The sequence below is a fragment of the Plectropomus leopardus genome, chromosome 2, assembly GCF_026936395.1.
Source record: "Plectropomus leopardus strain MGB_pleo_1.0 chromosome 2, ASM2693639v1, whole genome shotgun sequence".
In the NCBI taxonomy this organism is placed as follows: domain Eukaryota; kingdom Metazoa; phylum Chordata; class Actinopteri; order Perciformes; family Serranidae; genus Plectropomus; species Plectropomus leopardus.
In genome coordinates this window covers 24,852,496-24,872,514 of record NC_142177.1, presented here as the reverse complement: position 1 = coordinate 24,872,514, position 20,019 = coordinate 24,852,496, and the positions used below count along the sequence as shown (strand labels likewise).

The following is a 20,019-nucleotide window of genomic DNA, read 5'->3' as shown; positions in this document are numbered from 1 at the left end:
GCTGCTAAACTTGGGTTGCAGAAAACTTCATGTCAGCTTATAAAGCTATATTTCACCAGGTAGCACATGTAAAGCAGTCCTCAGTCTGCAGGTTGAGTGTTAAATGCAGTGTCAGCACATTGGCAGTTTTACAGAAAGTACGAAATCACTACAGTTTGAAATAAATTGCAGCACAAGTTCTGCAAATGTCCAAAGTTCCCAATACACTGTGTTGTTCTTGTGAAGGTGTGTTTAATAATAAGAACTTGAATACATTAAAAGGCAAAACTGAATGCAGCCTGTGACAGTGAAAGTAGTGGCACAAAGCAAAACCCAGATGCGGTGATAATTTAATTCCTTTTTCCCATAGGGGTCAATCCCAGAGATATATTTTTATAATATTGTATAATCTTTAACCCTCGGGTGGGATTTAGGAAGTCATTCAAAAAGAGTGCTGATCCGAGACAGATGCTGTTTGTTGGGTATTTTTGTGCAAAGTGTCTCTCAGTTTATTCAGTCAGCGGAAGTATTTTTAGCATGTGAGCCAAAAGAAAAAAAAAGAAATCCCTTTGCCCTGGCAGCTGGCAGGGATCTTGCTGTAGACGCCGCACAATACCCGAGGGCCAAGACCTGATAACCTCTAAAGTCATATTGATGTGTGATGTTTCATAAGACAGGTAGTCTGGTCTTACTCCCAAGGTGTCAAAATACACTGCATGGACAGTGCCCCCTTGTCATTAAAGTGACGACGATACTGGGGCATTCACAAAATATTTACAAAATGAAATTTTTGATAAATAATCATTGATACTGTGGATATAATGACTAAGTGCGTAAACGCCAATAATAGATCAACTACAGCAGTCTTGTAAGTTCAGAGAATTACATCACTTTATTGTAATGCAGCCTTTAAAAAGTAAATAAACCCCACACTTTTGGCTTGAGTGCTTCCTCTCTCTCCAAGAAAAGACAACAAAACATTACAACAGCCAAAATCTAAGACGTTATCTAGTCTTATATTATGATATTGATATAAGATCGCCATAACCAACTCCAGCATCAATTATCTGCATCATTATTAGACAATGGATGTATTACAAAGAACCGCAAAGTTTTGTTGCCTGAACCTGACCACCAAGCCCTTCTTTGTCATTTAAGTCGACTTGTGTGCCGCAACGCCCACCACCTCTGAGCCAAGATAAAATCCAGTAAGCTACCCCCAGTGTCATTATAATATTGCAATAATAATTCTGCCCAAGTGTCAAAATATGAGTTGAGAGGAAATCACGTTGACACAGGACTGGTTCCTGAGCCCAATACATCTATTCCAATAATGTTTTAAAATACCTTAGATACATCATTTGCCAAAACAATATAGATAAAAAATAAACAATTATTCGGGTAATACTGACATGCAACAAGGCTGTTTCATTTGCTTTCTCAGTATGCAAGCTGCAATTTGAAACATTATATAATTTTGTTTACATGTTTCAATAATCCCAACAAACACTTGTGAGCCATGCATTAAGCATGCAAGAGCCCTGTCAAATTTGCAAATGTATTTGCAATTTGCAGGCCACAATTATGTGTGATTTATCACTTTGTCATGTAAAAAGTAACATTAACATGAAAATTGTTTTAATGATAAACATGTACATATGTTTCATTGAGGCACATCTTATGCAATTTTAATTGGAAAAAGCCTTTATAATCATTGTTTTACAACTTTGAGGTTTAACTTTACTCAGTCACAATATTTAACTCTGCTATTCAAAAGCTTTCAGGTTTTCGCATTTGTTTTTGTTATGAATGTAAGTCCTTAAGTTCAGCATAAACAGAACAATTAATGAAAAACAACAGTTGATGGATGAAAGCTGCTCATATAACTTCTAGGCTCCTGGTTTTCAAATACTCCCTCAATTCTTTATGTTTCTATAGTGTCTGTGATGGTCCCTCTGCTTGGCAATTTTGCCACTGTGCTCTCTTTTCAGGGCTGTAGTCCTGACTGTAATCGTCAGCTTAGGACACACATGGGTCCGACGTGCCCCCATATAAGACAGACAGTCTGTGCTGGCAGATCCTCTCTTACCACATATTTTTGCTTCATGGTTTTTGGTTTCTTTTCCCTGTTTTTACAGCACAACACCCATACAGCATGTTTTTTACTCATCCAATCCTGCACTAGTGACCTTATAGACTCCTCCCATTCCTTGGATTTGGATTACCTTTGGTTTAATAATCACTTTGTTGGTAAACCCTTGTGTCTCCAGTTTTTTTTCCAGCTGGGCTGTGATTTGTGTAATCTTAACAGATCGGGTGGATTGTTCAAATGCTGCAGTATATTTAAACTATTATGGATAGTTTCAGTTGAGTAAAGCAATGAGTGTTGTTTGATTGCTTGTGAGATTTTTAATGTCTCATTAATAGATGAAAGTGTGTTCTGTGGCACATAAATTAAAGAGTTGCTGTGTTTTTGGTGCTCTTACCTGCTCAGGACTATTAGCTGGCTGAGGCCTCTGGCTGCAGGTTGTACAGTTTGGTTGGGTCCTGATTGTCCCAGACGTCAGTTCTGGACACAGAATTCACATTCAGACACATGCTACCCAAACACACCAGAATCAAAGGTGGTCGCAGCACCATCACCAGATTCGGCAGCAGCAGCATCCATAGTAGCAGTAGCAGCAGAAGGAGGGAAAGCAGTAACCGTAGAGGTGACAGCAACAAGGGGGCAGCGACAGAGCAGAGAGACACAGCAGTGAGGGCAGCAAATCAGTGATGTGACAGTAATTGGTCTTGAAACACAGGGGAGGCTAGTTAGTGCATGCAAAGTGAATGCGGCAGTGTCATCCTTTAACATGTTATTTGCTCATCTGACTATTATCAAACATGCTGGAAATACTAAGTAAATAACTTCTAGCTATGCCATTAATTCTGAAATTGACAGCTCATTATCTACAGTTAAAAGGAAATACTGCATGACTTTCAGTTAAAGCCAAACTGTTGTTGGCACGTCATCGAAGGTCCAAAATGAATCCTAACATTAACCAGCTTCTAAAGAATTCTACACGTTACATTTTAGAGGTTTCTGTTTAACACCATGGAAGTCTGCAGTAAGACGATAACAAATAGCAGCGGGTGTTTTGCAGGAATCAGAGGGTGCAGCAGTCTTACCTGTTGTCATTGATATCTGTGGTGTTTCCTGTGGACAGAAAGAGGTGCATAAGGAGGCAGGCAGGTGCACAGTGAGAGGGTTGGTGGTGTGTTAATTAGGTGAAAAGTGATTTTGTCACATACACATTTGGTTTTTAATTGAAGCAGCCCAACGCCATTACAGATAGATGGTGTTAGAACAAGCAGCTGCATAATGTCTTCACACACAAATGAGTGAATGAGGTGTGTGTCAGTGCATTTTAAAACAACCCATATGTGCATTTTACGGATCTTTCCACGCGATCAGCTAGGTGATGACAAAGCAGCAGTGCATTTGATAAGTTTAAGCAGCTAACTTATTGCTTGAGTCTTTGTACCAATTGTAATGGTGCACCACCCACTCCAACTCAAGAGTTTTCTCAGTGCTATAAGAACATATGCTGCTAAACATGACATTAATTTCACGCTGTTTGAACAAATGGCCAGTGCTGCTGTTATCCTGGAGAGGTTTTTATTTGCACGACTGCCAGAGCTCGCTTGTCAGGAAAATGTAAACATGAGTCATTTTTCACAGTTTGAACAAACAACCAATGCTGTCTTTTTTTATTTTTATTTTTTCAGGACAGTCTTACTCTATTATAGTGCTACTAGTACAGCTAATGATAACAATATCAAAGTGCAAGTACAAGTTTTAAGAGAAAGTCCTCCCACGGAGAAAACAGTAACTGCTAGTTTTGGCTAAACTTAATCTGTTGTTTCCTATAGACCGACAGGTAAATTATGACGTTAGTTAAAATGATGTCATTAATGAGATATGAAAGAATAAAACATGCATTTTAGATTAATTAAATTAAAATTTGTGAAAAATGACAACATTCAATACGTTGCTGCCATATCTTGAGCTGTTTTTAAGCATGTATGCTCTTCGCATTAATATTCTAGGTGTTTTAATGGCAGGAGTCAAACATCCTCCCTCTCCTAGCATTTGATGTAGGAATACAATCCTTAGAGGCCTCTGCTTTCCCTGAACTACCCTGACAGGGATTAATGCAGCAAAAATTCACTAGGCTTTTCATGTGACACAACATACTGACACCCAGACACGTTTCTCAATCTCAAGAAATTGAGGAGTCTATGTGCAGTTTTTAAATTGTTATTCATGGAGTAAAGTCATCAAGTTGAAGCTCACAAATTAAGCAAACTTGATGAGTTGGCTAATAACAACAAGCCTTATGCTTGACTGGATTATGAGGCTGCTCAGTTTAATCTCTTTAAAAAATAGGTCTGGCAGTTAATAAAAATCTTATCCCAACTGTCAAGGCTACACCTCAACCAACTCAAAATACATTAAAAAAGGTAAGAAATTTGAGGTACAGGCATTGCAGAGCGTGTTTTACACTTGCCCATAAGCTCTTATTGAAATTCATGACACTGAGTAGAATTATATCCTCAAGTGAAAATTACAAGTGAGGGACCAGAGGGGAATTTCACTCAGAGTTTGACTTAAGAATACATTACAGTATACAAGCACTTTCATTGCAAAAACGCTATATGTCCATTCTGGGGGGAAAGTACTATATAAGATATGGAAAATGAAATAAAACTGAATAAATATTTACAAAATTGCATACTATTTCCACCCTTAACAATGCAAATATAAAAAAAAATCTTTTAACTCATAACATCTGAATAGCTGTCAGTCTTGAGTGCTTTTATGCCAGAAAGAGACAAACTTTTTTCCAACCTGTTGGAAGTGTTGAAACCCTCTCAAACTGCATCATGGGAAGCAAAAATTGAATTCTTTAAGGGTTCACTGGATAACATTATGGTTATCTGTTATTTAAAAGAAGGCAAGTGCCGTCGCAGCAGATTGATATATTGGCTCTAAACCCAGCTTGTGACTTTCATTGATATTCCTGAAGAATCGAAGAGGTGTGGGGTTGTCACACAGCTCTACGGCTGTCATCACTGGGTCAGAGGCTGAGGTGGGCACTCAGCCTGTCTGGCCGGCTATCTGTCTAGCTGAGTAATGACACCGCAAGCCTAATCTGTCTCCTCGAGAGTCTGCTGCTGATGAGAGCACACACACGCACACACTCACACAGAGACGTGAGGATGCAGAAAAACCTTAGCAGCAGTATCCTGTAATAAACTAAGAGTTTTCTTCACACACTAATGTTGTTTTTATGTCTTTTACATGTGTGATGTTTGTGAGGATTGATGAGCTGGTAATGCAAGACAAATTTCCGTGCAACCGGACAATAAAGTGTTATCTTATCTTATCTTATCTTATCTTGAGGCTGTATCACATACATTCATGGAAACTTTATCCAAAGACTGCTGACCTGTACTGAAACCCTCCTCCTCACTCACCAATGGCTCTGAATTACGGCTAAGACAGCTGACTATGAGCCCATTACAAGACGATGAAAGCAAAAAAGAAAAAAGAAACAGCGGACTGAATTGTTATCATAGCAGCAGGGCAATCACCGTAAACTAGTTTAACAGCCGCCACCCTGTACGAGTATATAAAACAGCATTCAAATGTAATGACTTGTATGATAACATAATGGCAAGCACTAAAAAATAAGCGGTCATAATATGAAGTGAATTTACCCCCGCTGATCTTGATCATAACATTTCTCATAATTTTAACAGCCGTGATATGAACAAGACTCACCGTTTTCTGAGTCAAGCATCTCTGCGGTGCTCTTGTCTGTTTGGCTCGGTGGTTCGGCTGGGAGCCTACAAACAGGAGAAAGGATTTATGTAAACGCAACTATGGGATATGTCTTTAAAAATATTGATCTCCAGATCAATATTGTATTTGAATTAAATAAAACAGCAATAAAAATTTAAAATATAAGTGTACCCAAGTGCTCACTCAGTCTCTAAATAATGAATCAATGTCAGAACAGATTAAAACTGCATGCTTGCACTGTATGCACACATCTACAAATATAATAACGATGGGCTGTTTAAGCCTCCTAATAGCTGTGTACGTTAATTCAGAACATGAATAATGAACAAATACTGCACAGCTGTAGTATAATACATAAATTAACTTGATTGAAAGCTCTGACAAAAGCTTGTAAATAGACCTTGGTTGAAGTTTACTCTGTCAGAGTACTATAAAGTGGGTAAAGTAAGTGAGATGTGGTTCAAAGTATCAGGAAAAATTTAACTGGACCTTAGGATAAGATTATTTCTCAAACTGCTATGTACAACATCTGGAGTGGGAGATGGGGTTGACAGCACAGAATAAAAGATAGTAAATTATACTGAGTTGAGATTAATTTGCCAAATTACTATTTACGAGGTCAAAAAACTGAGATGTGGTTGAAAGTACTGTCAAAAACTAGTATGTGGATGATAAGTTAAAGTAATAATCTTGAAGATTTTTTCATTTAAATACATGTCTGTTAGATCACTATCAAGCAGCAACCTCGGGGGCAGAAAAATGAAGACAACATTAAAGTGCCAAAAACTGCAATTCCTCAGATGGCCAAAAAGTGAGTCAATCCCCACAGACCCCCGTGCTGAAATGCCCAACTCTGCAGCAAGATAAGCATTTTTACAGACAACAAAAAATAAAAAAGGTCTTGGTCTTTATGGCTAAATTTTCCTTGTCCCCCTGGTAAGTACATTTTGTTTTTAATAGTTTTTAAGACTATTGTTATTAGCATAAGCTTTGTCACAGTTAACCACAGCTGTAAATGCACTATGACAGCCAAGCAAACAACTGGCTACGTCTATTAACTTTTAAGGGTCTATGGTCACTACAGTTGGAAGTTGGCACCAAAACGTGTAAGTGGCTGCTAGAATGTCTTTACTTGTCTGCACAAAAAAAAAAAAAGGTTTTCTAATGTGTGGCTGGTAGATTTTGGAATCCACCCAACACAGTGGCCAAAAAAGTTAATTTTCAACACAAAGCTGACTGAGTATACGGCCCAATGATTAAAGCCCTTGCATTTGCAGTTTGACATAGTAGGTGTTTGCGGTGACATTCATGGGAAAAATCACAAGTGGCGCAGTCATTAATAATCTGCTCTCACAAACACTGAAACATACATACATGCATACACACGAGCACACACAAATATACCATCTTTGCTGTGGTAACCCCTTCATCTTGCCAGCTGCAGGGTTCATAAAACAAGCTGATACAAATAAATTCATCATCCCAGTTTAAAAAACACATTGCAGTTACTGCTTATTACTAAAGGTGCTGCCAAAGAGAACGAAACGATTTAAGTCATTCTAGGGTCAACAAAGTTAGATATGGTTGAAAGCATCAGACAAAGTGAACCTTGAGTCACTAGTAGTCTGAACTAATATATTCAAAGTTGTGGTATTAATAATTCATGATGTTAAAGTGGACATGGCCCTGTGTTTACTCACATGTTGTCCTGAGCGTCGTTATCGTGTGTGTCATTGTTCTGGGCGGCGAGGCATTTGATGGGGCTGTTCTGGTTGGAGTCGTCCTCGGGTAACGTGGGCTCACTCTCGGGTGTTGTGGGATCTGCAGGAGCAGCTGCTTGCTTTTGGTTGTTGCTGTTGTTGTGGAAATCAGCTTTGTAGAAGGCAATGGGGTGATCGCTGTATCCTCTGATGAAGAACGGGTTGGTGGGAGAGCACACTGGATAGTGGCCAGCACGCACAGGCTTGGCTGTTAGAGATAAAACAGAATTGATCTATTGATTGATCCATTCATCCAGAAAAGACAAAACATCACATTTACACTGCCCCCAAGGGATAGGGCTGCACTGCTGTCTGTAGCAAAATATGATATATTATAATGGGACTGGAATACTGTGAATATATTAAAGTCCAACTGAAATTAAAATGCTTTAACAGGATAGAACAGAATTATTTTTATTGTCCACCAGGGTGAACATTTGTCTTCAACTGACCAAAAAGCAACATATGAAGCAGATGAGCAGTTAATAAAACAGTTTATACATTAAAAGCAGTTCATCTAAGTGCCTATTGGTGGCTTCTAAATCGTCAGTTTGTTGAGTTAAGGATATCTGGCAAGGACTTCTTAAATACATTTTTAGTTGCTCAAAAGGGCTAAGGAGAGAATGGGAGCTATCTGCCAAGAAACTTCTCACTATCTCCCTCGTCCTTTCTGTAGACAGTTTCTTTTGAGGTTTGCCAACTTTTTTGCTGGCCATTGACACAATCCAAGAAAGTTTGTTCTTAGACTTCCAGTCTAGGGATTGTACAAGGTAGGGAGGTGAAAAGTTAAACACTCTCAACTATAGTTTTTTATACAAGTTTTAAAATCTGTTGACTAACAAAAAGGTCGCTCAGTTTCCGAAAAAGATAGAGTTGTTGTGAGCATCCTGTTAAAATATACTCCAGTGAAGCTCAACTGGAAGTCCAGAACTGTGCCAGGGTATTTCAACGTTTCCGCAGTTTCAATTATTTGCAGTCAAGTAACACTGGCTCTGTTTTATAGATTTTGTTTTGTGCAATTATTTTGTCTTTGCCACATTCATTTCAATGCAATGTCTAATGCAACACCATGTGTTTTTGTTTTATTTGTTTTATTTGGCTTTATTATACTTATTTTACTTTTCCTCATATGTAGCTCCTTTTGTCTCATATTGTAAAACTTTTCAACTGTTTTAAATTTTTTTATTGTATATAATTTTTTTATTTTTGTAAAGCACTGTAATTTTGTTTTGAAAAGCACTATATAAATAAAGTTAATTATTATTATTATGCTTGAAGGGCCTTCATATGAGACAGCTTTATCTAATGGGTTTGTTGGCCAACTAAAGCCATGTTGTCAGCATACTTAAATAATCTGAAATGTTTCTCTTTCATCATAAATTCATCGGTAAAGAGAGAGATGATTTTTGTTGGTCTGCTACAACATACAACAATCATGTAATGTGTTCTCCTTTAAGACAAAACGAGAAACCAAAACAGAAATTTGTATTTGTTGGTTTGAAAAATTGAATGTTTTGCGTAATTTAAGCAGAACGGCATTCTGGAGCCGTCTACATGGATGGTTCTATCGGCCTGCACAACACAAGCTTTCCTGCTAAAGCCTCCCTCTGATCTGGCAAACACTAACACATGTCTCATCCTGCACCACCAACAACATGCTGCTGTCTGCCCATGACATGCGGGCCACAGCGCGAGTTTGTGTACTCTGTCTCTCCTTCACCACGGTGTAACACCGGCACTCTGGCTGCCTGCCAGCTGCTGTCAATCAAACAAAGACAGCGACACGTCCCTCCAGCCAGCTGAGAGGAAAAGGAGCATTTACATTTTGCCGAAAAACCTTTTTCCTTCCTTCTCATAATGAAAACTTTTAACAATACATTAAAAAACACTGAAAGGGATGACGAAATGTGATACTAGTTTGACTTTAATGTACACCACAATATCAATTATTCCCAGCTGCTTTAGGATAATCCTCAAATGAAAATCATTATTATGAAAAACCGCTGAAATCAATAGCTAATTTTCTCACAGCAGCATATGCGTCTCTCATTTCTTTCACACATATTTCAAACGCTTGAGTGCAATTATCTTCAATTGACACAGTGATGAAGAAAGTCTTAGTGATCAAAATGGATTACACTGTTTTTTCAGTAAGCTGTATTTCTCTCAGAAGAGCTCTCTGTTTAAATCCTTATATGCTAAATATTCAAGCCAACCTTCACAACATTTCAAGTATTTTAGAATTTTGTTGTGATCATAAATGTCGTTAAAATGTGTGGCAACTAAAACATGTTTATTTCTGGCGGTTTTCAAACATATCTGTGTGTTCCACAGCGGTGAACCTGAGACTCTGGTTTTTCAGTTACTGAAAATGGAACAAGATGCTGAAAACTCATCTTGCATCTCACTCATGCATGAGCAGGAGGTGTTTGAATATGTGGTGTTCTGGTAAGGGGAAGGAAGGCGATGACAGATGATGCAAATCCAACAATGGATGATGCCTGTGAGAAAATCACACAGCAGAAACATGAAAATGGTGGTCACGCCATGCCAAAAGACTTTCCTCACGGTGCATTGCAAAGGCAAAAATTTGATAAGAAGCACACGAAGTGGTGTGGTCAAAGAGACATGTGCAACCTCAGTGATAACGTGGTGGAAAGGATTTACATTTTAAATTGTTTTATCTCTACAGTAGTTCCTACAATAATCTACATTAGTCTTACAGTATACTGAGCCATTTGTTTTTAATCTACCTTTTGTTCTTTCAGATTTATACTCATGTTAAAACTGAGTGTGTATGGCATATGTTTCGATCATTTAGTTGGCTATTAGATAAATCTAATAAGTCTAATTAGAATGAAACATTAAAAAATGGTAACAGTTATTATTACAGCACTTTTCTAGTCTTAGTGACCACTCAACGCGCTTTACAACACAAGCATATTAACATTAACACCCATTAATACACACATCTATACACAGGTGGCCCATAATCAATGGATAAACATTCATGCACAATTGAAAGCAATTTTGGGTTTCAGTATCTTGCTCAAGGATACTTCAACATGTGGACTGCAGGGGTCGGCTATCAAACCACCGACCTTCTGATTGGTAGACGACTGCTTTATCTCTTGTGCAACAGCTTTAATAAACACGTTTATTTGCAATAGTTGCAACCACGTACGCTCATGCACCTACACATTACTTCTTTTTGCCATCAGCAGTTAATTAGTAGTCATTTGGATCATGACCAATCCTTTCACAAAATCTTGGTTAAGTATCTAAATCCTTTTGGAGGTTATTTTCTTTTTCACAATAGGCCACCCTGATTGCCACACCACCTTTTATCCAAATGGCATGAACAAACACACATGTTCACACAAACACATTAGCCTCTTAGGGCAAAAATCGTGAACGCCAAACAGTCTGGAAAATTTTTGATTGACTAACCCCTAACCAGCCGACAGGGTGAGCCATAGAGCTGCTGGTCGCAGCTAAAAATAAATATAGTTACATTTGATTGACAAAACAACAGAATTCCAGTGGACTCATCAACACATTTCCTTAGACATTAACCATCTTTGTTTAGGTAGTGAGGAAGGGAAACTGAGATGCTCCAGTTGATGAATTTACTTCATTTCAAAACGAGTCGGGGCTATTTGCAGGTACTGTGCTGCACAGTAAAATTACTGTGGTGATTGCACTTTCTGTTTTGAGATGTACTCGAAAATGTACTTAAGCAAATGAGAAAACTGTAACTTTAATATACCTAGATAGAAGGGCTTGTAGACATTAAAACAGTTGTTTGTGTGATTTGATTGCAGACTGAATTAAATTAGATGTAGCTTCACTATTATTGCACAGAGAACAAAAACTGAGACAATAAAATGCAGTCACGAGAATTATAAGAAAGCAATTAATGTCCTAAACAGGAAATGTAATAACAGCATTGGAATATTGCATGTTAATTCCTACAGATCAGATTTTAATAGATGGATGACATGGATCACCGCCTATCTACAGATTAGATCTTTATCCGATTACATCGCTTTCACTGAAATGACGCATGCAGCCACATGTAATGTAGCGTGTACATTACTGCTTATGGCTCTTTAATTATTTTGAAATTGCTGCATCTGTGAGCGAGGTGTGTGTGTTACCTATCTGTGCAGCATGGGGCCGGCGGAAGGGATTGCGAGCTCTCATCACATCTTTGATACGCTCCACCTCCTGCTGGTAGCGGTGGCGGTCCTTCATGGCTCCCTCCTTTGCCTCCTTCAGCGCACCCTCCAGCGCCTTGACTCGCTCAGCTGTAGATCGAAGACGTTTCTCCAGTTTTGGAAGCTCACAGCGAAGATCTGCATTGTCACGCACCAGCTGTGACACACATAAGAACACATACAGTAAGGCAGGGGAATAACTGTACGTACAACTGTAAATATAGACGAGATGCAATATTTAAAGGAAAATGTAGTTACATTGTTGGTTATGTTTTTATCTAGAAAGTTATTTTTTCTGTTGAGGATGACATTTTCTGAATACATTTTATAAAGAGCTTGTATTTTGAACTATTTTGAAACCTCTACAGTTTTGCTCTTGTTTGTTTGGAAATAAAGAATGCAAATGGGATTTTTTCTAATCTAATTTGTTCCACCATTTTTTACTGGAAAGCATCCTTCTGTTTTGCAGTGTGAGGTATCAAACCCTATTGTGTCAAGAGGAATGGGTACAGTATACAGCAATGGCTGTAGCAAAATGGCCAAATAACCTCCTCGAAGTGGAACACTTTTGTCAGTTAAAACTGAATAGGTGCAGTGGGGTGGAACAGAGGAGTGTCAAGCGTGACCTGAAGGGAAAATCGTCTATGAAAAGACAGCCTATACTGCTTTTTATGTTAAGGGAACATGCTTAACAGCTGTCTCATATTGAAAGATAATTCACCAGACAATATGTGTGTTAACACCAAACTCCCAGCGACCAGCTTATAGAGCTACTTCAGTAGACACAGCATGACAAACCAATTTTATCACTTTCAAATATGCATAGTTTGGTAGTAAACAGTTGATTAGTATTGGTACATATTCCAAGATAATAAAGACTTAAAGGTGTTCTATGCAGCATTTTACTTTAAAAAAAACAAGGAAAAAAAAAACAATACATAGACCCACACTGAAGTAATACCTCTAAATCATCACTTATGACCCACTAGAACTGTGGCAGTATATTTGTAGAGAACCTGCCCTCTGCCTGTATTTACTTATTATTTTGCAATGTTTGGGACATTTCTGGGTGTCAGCCTTTGGGTAGAGGTGTGTAGCCCCCAGCACATAGCAGTGCGAGGTCAGGACTCTATAAAAATGTAGTGACCAGCTGTTTCTCCTCTGCTCTGGGGATGCGAGCTGAAGGTCTGTGTGTCTGTTTGATTGAGCGTGAGGCTGAGCCATACAGACACACAAGCATGTGCTTGAGCTGAAGTCACACAAAATCCGGCAATGCAGCATCTTCCTGCAGCGTTGTGTGAAGGTGCAGGTTAGAACGTAACCACAGTGAAATAATCAGAAAATAACAATTTATTTCTCTGATCACAGCTTCATCCTCGCTAACGCCACTTAGTCTCTCTTCATTCATTCTCTAGCTCGCTTGACCACTGCTGCTCTCTCAGTCCTATTGAGCTGAGGAGGAGAGGCCAAGTTTGAATCTGTTTGTTTACAAGCATTAAGTGACAAATCCTGTGTAATATCCCTTCAATGCATATTTTGTTACTGACATTTTCATGAACAAAACACCTACAAAGTTTGAGTTCTTAAACTGATTACATACATTATCTCAAAGGAAAAAAAAGTATGCTTTAGGGACAATTTGTGTTAGTAACTACTACTGCAAAAATGTAACAAAAAATCCTGTGGCACATAATTGGAAACATATCATGGTAACTTCAGTGTTGCATATTATGGTCTTATTTGTAAATGGTTTTATTCGGAATCAATGTATATATTTATTGATTTAAAACTGCTGCACACAGCATTTCTTAAGATAAAGGTGAAAAACCAATGACTGAGCAGCTTAAACATTTTGAGGCAAATTCACAAAGAATTAAATGGGTTTGCTGTTAGCATCATTAATTGAGCATCACTTGCAACTGCTGTCTGTCTTGTCTCAAAGTCCAATTCAACAGAGATATTGCACCAATGACATGAAAGCACAAACATGGCTGTAAAGTTTTGCAGCTGAGTGCAGTTTGCTGTTTTTTGCATCTGATTGCAATTATCCATGTGGCAAAGTATAAATGTTGCCCTTGGGCCAACAACACAGTAGGCAGAAAAATGGCAGCGAGAGAAAAAAAAAAGATTTTTTCAGACCATGAACTACAGGTCCTTACTGACAAATAAGGTGCAAAGCCAATCCTCAAAACTCAGAAGAGGAATTTAAAGGTGACAGAGAAACCATATTTGAGATGTAATATCCCAGTCTGTCAGTGCACTTCAGATACCACCAACTCTCTGAAGACAATAATAATTTCTTTGTTACTGCATGTGGCTATGAGCATTGATCTTTGTGAATGGGCTGCAATGAGGCTCATTTGCATAGAAAGGTGTCAATTTTGTGCCAAATGTACCATATGAATTTATCCATGCAAACAGCATGGAAGCACTGAGACGCGATTTGCTTGACAACACAATTAAGGGTGCATTTCATCCTATGCAGCTGTTTTAACCCTTTGAACCCTGAGCAAATTGGTTTGATTTCCCAAAATTATTTGAAAAAAAGAAGAAGAATTAATGATAATTCTGTAACATGATTTTAAAAACATAATTTTGCTAATTATAAATAAAGTTGAATGGACATTTTCCCCTAGCTTTTTTTTTTTTAAATAAGTTTTCTTAATCTACTAATTCTTCCCATTTCTCATATTTCTAGTCAGCTCCATGCCTTTCCCCTCCTGGATTTCGAAAACCAATTTGCTAAGGGCTCAAAGATTTGAGAAAGGCATCTGAACCTGGCACAAGAAAATTGATGTTGATCCAGGTTGCAAATGTTTTGTCATATTTATGCAGGTTTACTGGCCACAAAAGCCATGAAATTTTGTGAATTTGCCCAAGGGAGTATGCTGCTACGTGATCACGCAAACTTATACAAGACCGGTGGGTTTAGCAAACTGGCAAAGTTATCTGACAAGCAAAGCAGGCAAGGGATCCAGGTATCCCACAGAACCACCTGAGATTTGGTGGTACTACTGTATTGTGTTTTGGTGAGTCATTTTAAAGGAAAGAAATGGAGGCAGGGTTTCCAGAGGAGGTAGGTGGTGTTCTAAATGAAATTGTGACCGTTGTATATGTGCAGATGGATAGACATTCAGACTTTACGATATCTGTACAAAGGCAGAGAAACTCATCCATAGCCCCAGTGCACTGTCCACTGGCTGTCTTTGGGAGTCTTATCACCTTTCACTAGGAGCTTGCTGATTTATGACCCTGACTTTCATCTTCCATTCCCACAGTATCAGCAGGTGGTGGATGGGATGGAGTCTCCCAGCAGTCACTTTAGGATTGGTTTTCTGCCTGAGACTCTGCTGCAGTGCAGCTCTTACCAGTCTGCCAGCATGAGTATATATGTGCCAGTCTGCAGAACGTTTAGCACATCAACACTCAGTCCACTGCTGTAGTCCATTTAGGGATATTAAAGAAAGATGTGAAATGTGTGTGTGTGTGTGTGTGTGTAATCTTTCTCAGAACAAGGTTGCCTTTGAGAGTTGTGTGCATAAGTTAGAGAGAACAGAAAGACTGAGTGTTTTTGTGTGCACCTGCATAGTGAATAAATCAGTGTTTATCAAATCGGAGTAACTGTTTTATGGTATGGCTTCCTTTCCCCTAAAGGCAGCAATTTTAACACCTCTTGCTGCTCTGTTTTCAAGGAGCCTTTCATGTTAAGTTGCAGTAATAAGATGATTGATAGTGGTAGCGTTACTTGTGCCCATAGGAGAGCAACGACAAACAATGCACACAGCTTTGTATTTTAATTTGACTAACTCTTTGTGTCCTCTTATATTCTTTCCAGCTAAGCATTTCTGCCTTGTTATAATCAGACTTCCAGGCCAAGAGAAACCGTATAATTTGTCCTAATTCTTGAAGAAACCGTGGACAGGTAAGAAGCTATTTTCAGACTCCTTCACTAAAATTTAGTTTCATAACTTCTGCTCAATGTTACCTGTTTGTGAACTTTTGTAAGCTGGTCCAGGTTGTTTTCAAGAAAGGAAATCTTCTGTTTCTGGGTGATATATCCCCCACTATCATCGGGCTCCATCTGTGCACTCTGTCAACACAAACAGTGGAGATCTCTTAGAATCTTAAAAAAAAAAACACACTCCCACAGCAAATACAGTCTTTGTGAAGCTGCATGCATTCTAGCTACAACTATTATATGTAGAGAATTACAGCTTTTAAGAGCGTTGTGTGTCTTAAAATTATGTCTGGCTTACTTTTCTAACTCGAGTCGTGAGGTCTTGAACAAAAAGCTTGCGGAGGTTGTGCAGGGTGTAGAGCTCACGAGCCTGAAGCATGAAGGGAGGGAGGAAATAGTGCAGTTAGAGAGTATTTAGTGGATCGGTAACCTCTGAGGGAGCTAAGTGAGTCGTGACGGTAAATAATGACTTACAACGGTCTCCTCCAGCCCTTTGAGGTCCCTCTTTGACTGCTCATGTCGCTCGTGGAGAAATCTATAGATAGAAGGGCAGACAGTCAGACGGATAGATAAAAATTCTAAATAAACTTCTCTTTGCCCCAAATGAGGACCAGAATAATTCATGAATAAAGAACAAACGCGAGCATAGACCGGCTGCCCCACTCATGGGCTGTTTCCCATCTGCCGTCTGATGCAACGCACTGCAAAGGTCAGTGCAGAAAGAGGCCTATTAGCAGCCAGCTGCTACCTAATTGCAAAACTACATTATGGAAATGCAGAGTTACACATAAACCAGGAAAGAAAGAGGCAAAGAGAGGGTTAAAAGGGTTAGCCTACAGAAAATTTTAGCCACAATATGTATGACTGTATTACTCCACAGGGAAAGCTAGAATAAAATAGCTAGACAGTCAGAACTGCAGAGGGAGAGGGAAAAATAAATAGACAAAGGGAAGACAAATGACAGAGAGAAATGGAAGATGTGAATCAAAAGAGGCAGCACGCTCCCGGGCCTCCATATGGCAAAGTGTTTGAAAGCTGGCCAGGACAGTAAAGCAGAGACTCACGTCAGTTCCTCCAGCTGTCGACTCTTGTGATGCTCTTGGCTCCTGAGACGTTCAAAGTCACAGTGGAGTTGCTCCAACTCCAGCTGCTGCTTCTGGTTACAACTGAAAAAGGAAAACAATGGACAGGTTCAAAATATTTAATGAAAATGCTTTGTTTCTCTCTGTTACAGTTAGTCTAACATCAGGGTCACACTGCCCCATGAGCAGCACTGCTCAGCTGCAGAACATCTAGAGATGGGCCCTTTCTCACAAGAGACATTATTACATGTCATAGTAGGAACAGCACAGATGTGACACTAACGATGGCTCTGTTCTACTAAAGAGCTCCATTGAGGGTTACACTGAGCACCATGCACAATACCAGGACCCTGAAATCAAAAGAGCTAAATGGAGCTCAGCCATAATTAATTTCATTATTTACACCTGTGCTTTCCGACTGTCACAAGTCAAAATATGAAAAGGCCTATTCAGAGTCTTGCTTATTTTTCCACACAGCACACATGGTTTTCAGCAAAAACAGACTGTAAAAATGTTTTTTTGATTATAATATTTACTTTATACTACCTTTCACTACAGTTTCAATGTCTTAATCTCTCACAGACATGAAAAAACATACTGTATTTTCAAACTTAACACTTCTTGTTTCTGTTTCAAAATTAAAGCCATTGGACGACCCTCTGTGGACATAATCACTTAATTTGTTAACACAAGGCTTTATTTTGAAATGTTTGCAGGACCAGTAATATTTGACAACACAGTGGCATACGCTGCTCCATGAATTAGACGAGTACCTGCTTTTAATATTGAAAAAATAGCACTCATAGCTCCAGGCAGCTCTGCCACAGTGCCACAGCAGTTCAGCGAGCGTGTTGATTAAATACCAAAATGTGAAATAGAATCTGTAATATAATGGATGCAATCTGGAGATGGTCAACTTCATGACATTAGATTGTGTGACTTTATGAACTCACATGTCCTCAAAAATGTTCTCTATTTAATTTGACTTTAATGCCAATCTCAGAATTTTACAACTATGCCTTCAGCTATCGTACAAGAAATATTGCAGGAAATCCGAGAGGTTTATTAGAGATTTTTAAACTGATATAAAAATGGTAATTAATAGGATGAACCACCTCAGCATCAAATGAGAAAAATAAATTGTCTTTTTTGAGTCTAAAGCTCACATGCACAGATTTTCAAAGCAGCAGGTGCAAAAATTATGAAGAAGTACCATTTATGTGTGCAGGGTTAGGATCTGATCTGTACTAGGTGTCCTTGAGTGGCCCAAGTGTATCATCAGGTCAAAACTGAAGCATGGAAGTGTCCCATTGCATTGCAGATATAAACTGGTTTAAAAACATAGTGCATGCCACCGTGTCCCCAAAATGTTTAACCTTATTTGATTTTGCTCTTCTTTTTTGATCCTTGAATCCTGGCAGAACATTTATTTGATACCCGCTTTTCCGGCTCCGCTTCAATAATCTGAAGGACCACTTTGCTACTATTACAGATGCTTTCTGCCCCACTGACACCCATCCCTCCATCTATACATTTTCAAGCTGCTTATCCAAATCAGGCCATGCCAGCGGGACAAGCAGAGCAGCCCCAAATGTCTTTTCATCCAGAAATTCTCTGCAGCTGCTCCCTGGGTGTTAACCCGACACTCCCTGTGCTAGCTGGGAAATGTACTTTAGTCCTTCAACACGGTCTGCCCTGCAGCCTGCTCCCAGACAGTCACGCCTCGAACAGAGCATCTCCAGAACGAGGCACTTGAAGGGGGTATGTTTCCAAGGAGCCCAGTGGCTCCTCACATTGTGGTTCGGCAGCAGCTTGAATCTAAAGTCCTCCCACACTGCAGTTTCCTCACCATGTCAACCACCCACACATATTGATTTTAGCCCCTCTTGCTGCTAGAGCAGGGCTTAGACCTTTTTTAAGAACTCAACTACTAAGACCATGTATCCCCAAATTTAGCATTTCCACACTGCTTATGAGGGCAGAATTGAATTTTAGATTTGAGCTCACAGACGGCTAAAACTGAGTAAGCTGTCTGCCTCTGGGACCTTGTAAAACCTGCTTTGTATAGTGCTACACAGTCCAGTTTCAAAGATAGAAGTATACATTTTATTTTTTCATACTTCATTCAGGTACTTGTACTTTACTTGAGTATCTTCTTTTCATGCCACTTTATACTTTTAACTACATTTCAGAGGGACATACTGTACTTTTACTTCACTACATTTAATTGAACACTTAAGTTGCATTACAAATTAAGATTTTTGCATAAAAAAACTAGAGTTTAAAAAGCATGCTGTTTTGTAATAAATTGAATTACCAGTTTATGTATTTACCAGTTTACCAGTCTATTTCTGCATAATTTAATTTAAACCTTTGGGGGTAGGGATTTTTTTCTGTTTTTTTAAGGGGGGTGTTTAAATTTTTTTTTAGGTTTTTATGGGTGTTTTTCTCTATTTTTTAATAATTTAAATGTTGTTTTTTTGTTTTAAAGTTTTGAGTTTTAGGGTGTTTTTAATTTTTTTTTAATGACTCTAAAATTTAAGTTGGTTTTTTTTTAAAATGTTTTTGGTTTTTTTTAGGTATTACTTGTATTTTCAACATGTGGCATTAATACTTTAACTTGAGCTTACTGCTCATGTACTTCTCCTTATATACTCTTATACAACTTGTGGAGTCTTGATTTAAAAAGTTTGATTTAGTATATCAGACAAGGTGAAGAATTACAATGAGGCACTGACTCAGTTAAGTCATCGATGATCCTCTGCTTCTCATTGATCTCGTCTCGCAGGCGGCCAAGCTGTTTGCTGTGCGACTCACGGTGCGACTCCATCTGCTGTTCCAGAGCCCTCTGAGGTACGGGCAGAGAGACATACATTTATAATTAGAGAGAGAGAGAGAGAGAGCAAGAGAAACGAGGGGGGGGGCAGTGGGAACAAAAAGAAAACTAACAAGAGAGAATAGAATGTGGACACGGAGGGCCACATGGGCATCAAACACTCACTCACACACACACACACACACACACACACACACACACACACACACACACACACACACACACACACACACACACACACACACACACAGACAGCAGGTTATGTCATACATTGTCACTGAGTCTGAAGTGAGACTTGGCTAATTAGACTGGTGTGTGTCACACACAAACACA

General features: G+C 38.9%; 1 protein-coding gene across 3 annotated transcripts in view; it reads right to left on the bottom strand.

Moving 5' to 3' along the window:
• Positions 1 to 20,019, bottom strand: part of kif5ab (kinesin family member 5A, b) — a 90,592-nt gene that overhangs the window by 4,900 nt on the left and 65,673 nt on the right. The window contains exons 20-29 of one of the 3 annotated variants that reach the window (XM_088088980.1): positions 19,589 to 19,698; positions 16,833 to 16,934; positions 16,243 to 16,303; positions 16,067 to 16,138; positions 15,796 to 15,900; positions 11,751 to 11,967; positions 7,531 to 7,798; positions 5,810 to 5,874; positions 3,151 to 3,178; positions 2,466 to 2,548 (exon numbers count right to left, since the gene is read on the bottom strand). In XM_088088980.1, the coding sequence (XP_087945106.1) occupies positions 2,479 to 2,548; positions 3,151 to 3,178; positions 5,810 to 5,874; positions 7,531 to 7,798; positions 11,751 to 11,967; positions 15,796 to 15,900; positions 16,067 to 16,138; positions 16,243 to 16,303; positions 16,833 to 16,934; positions 19,589 to 19,698 (1,098 nt within the window). In that variant the 3' untranslated portion in view covers positions 2,466 to 2,478. Of the gene's footprint in view, positions 1 to 2,465; positions 2,579 to 3,150; positions 3,179 to 5,809; positions 5,875 to 7,530; positions 7,799 to 11,750; positions 11,968 to 15,795; positions 15,901 to 16,066; positions 16,139 to 16,242; positions 16,304 to 16,832; positions 16,935 to 19,588; positions 19,699 to 20,019 lie in introns of all 3 variants that reach the window. The other 2 variants (XM_042505781.2, XM_042505773.2) reach the window with 2 other exon arrangements.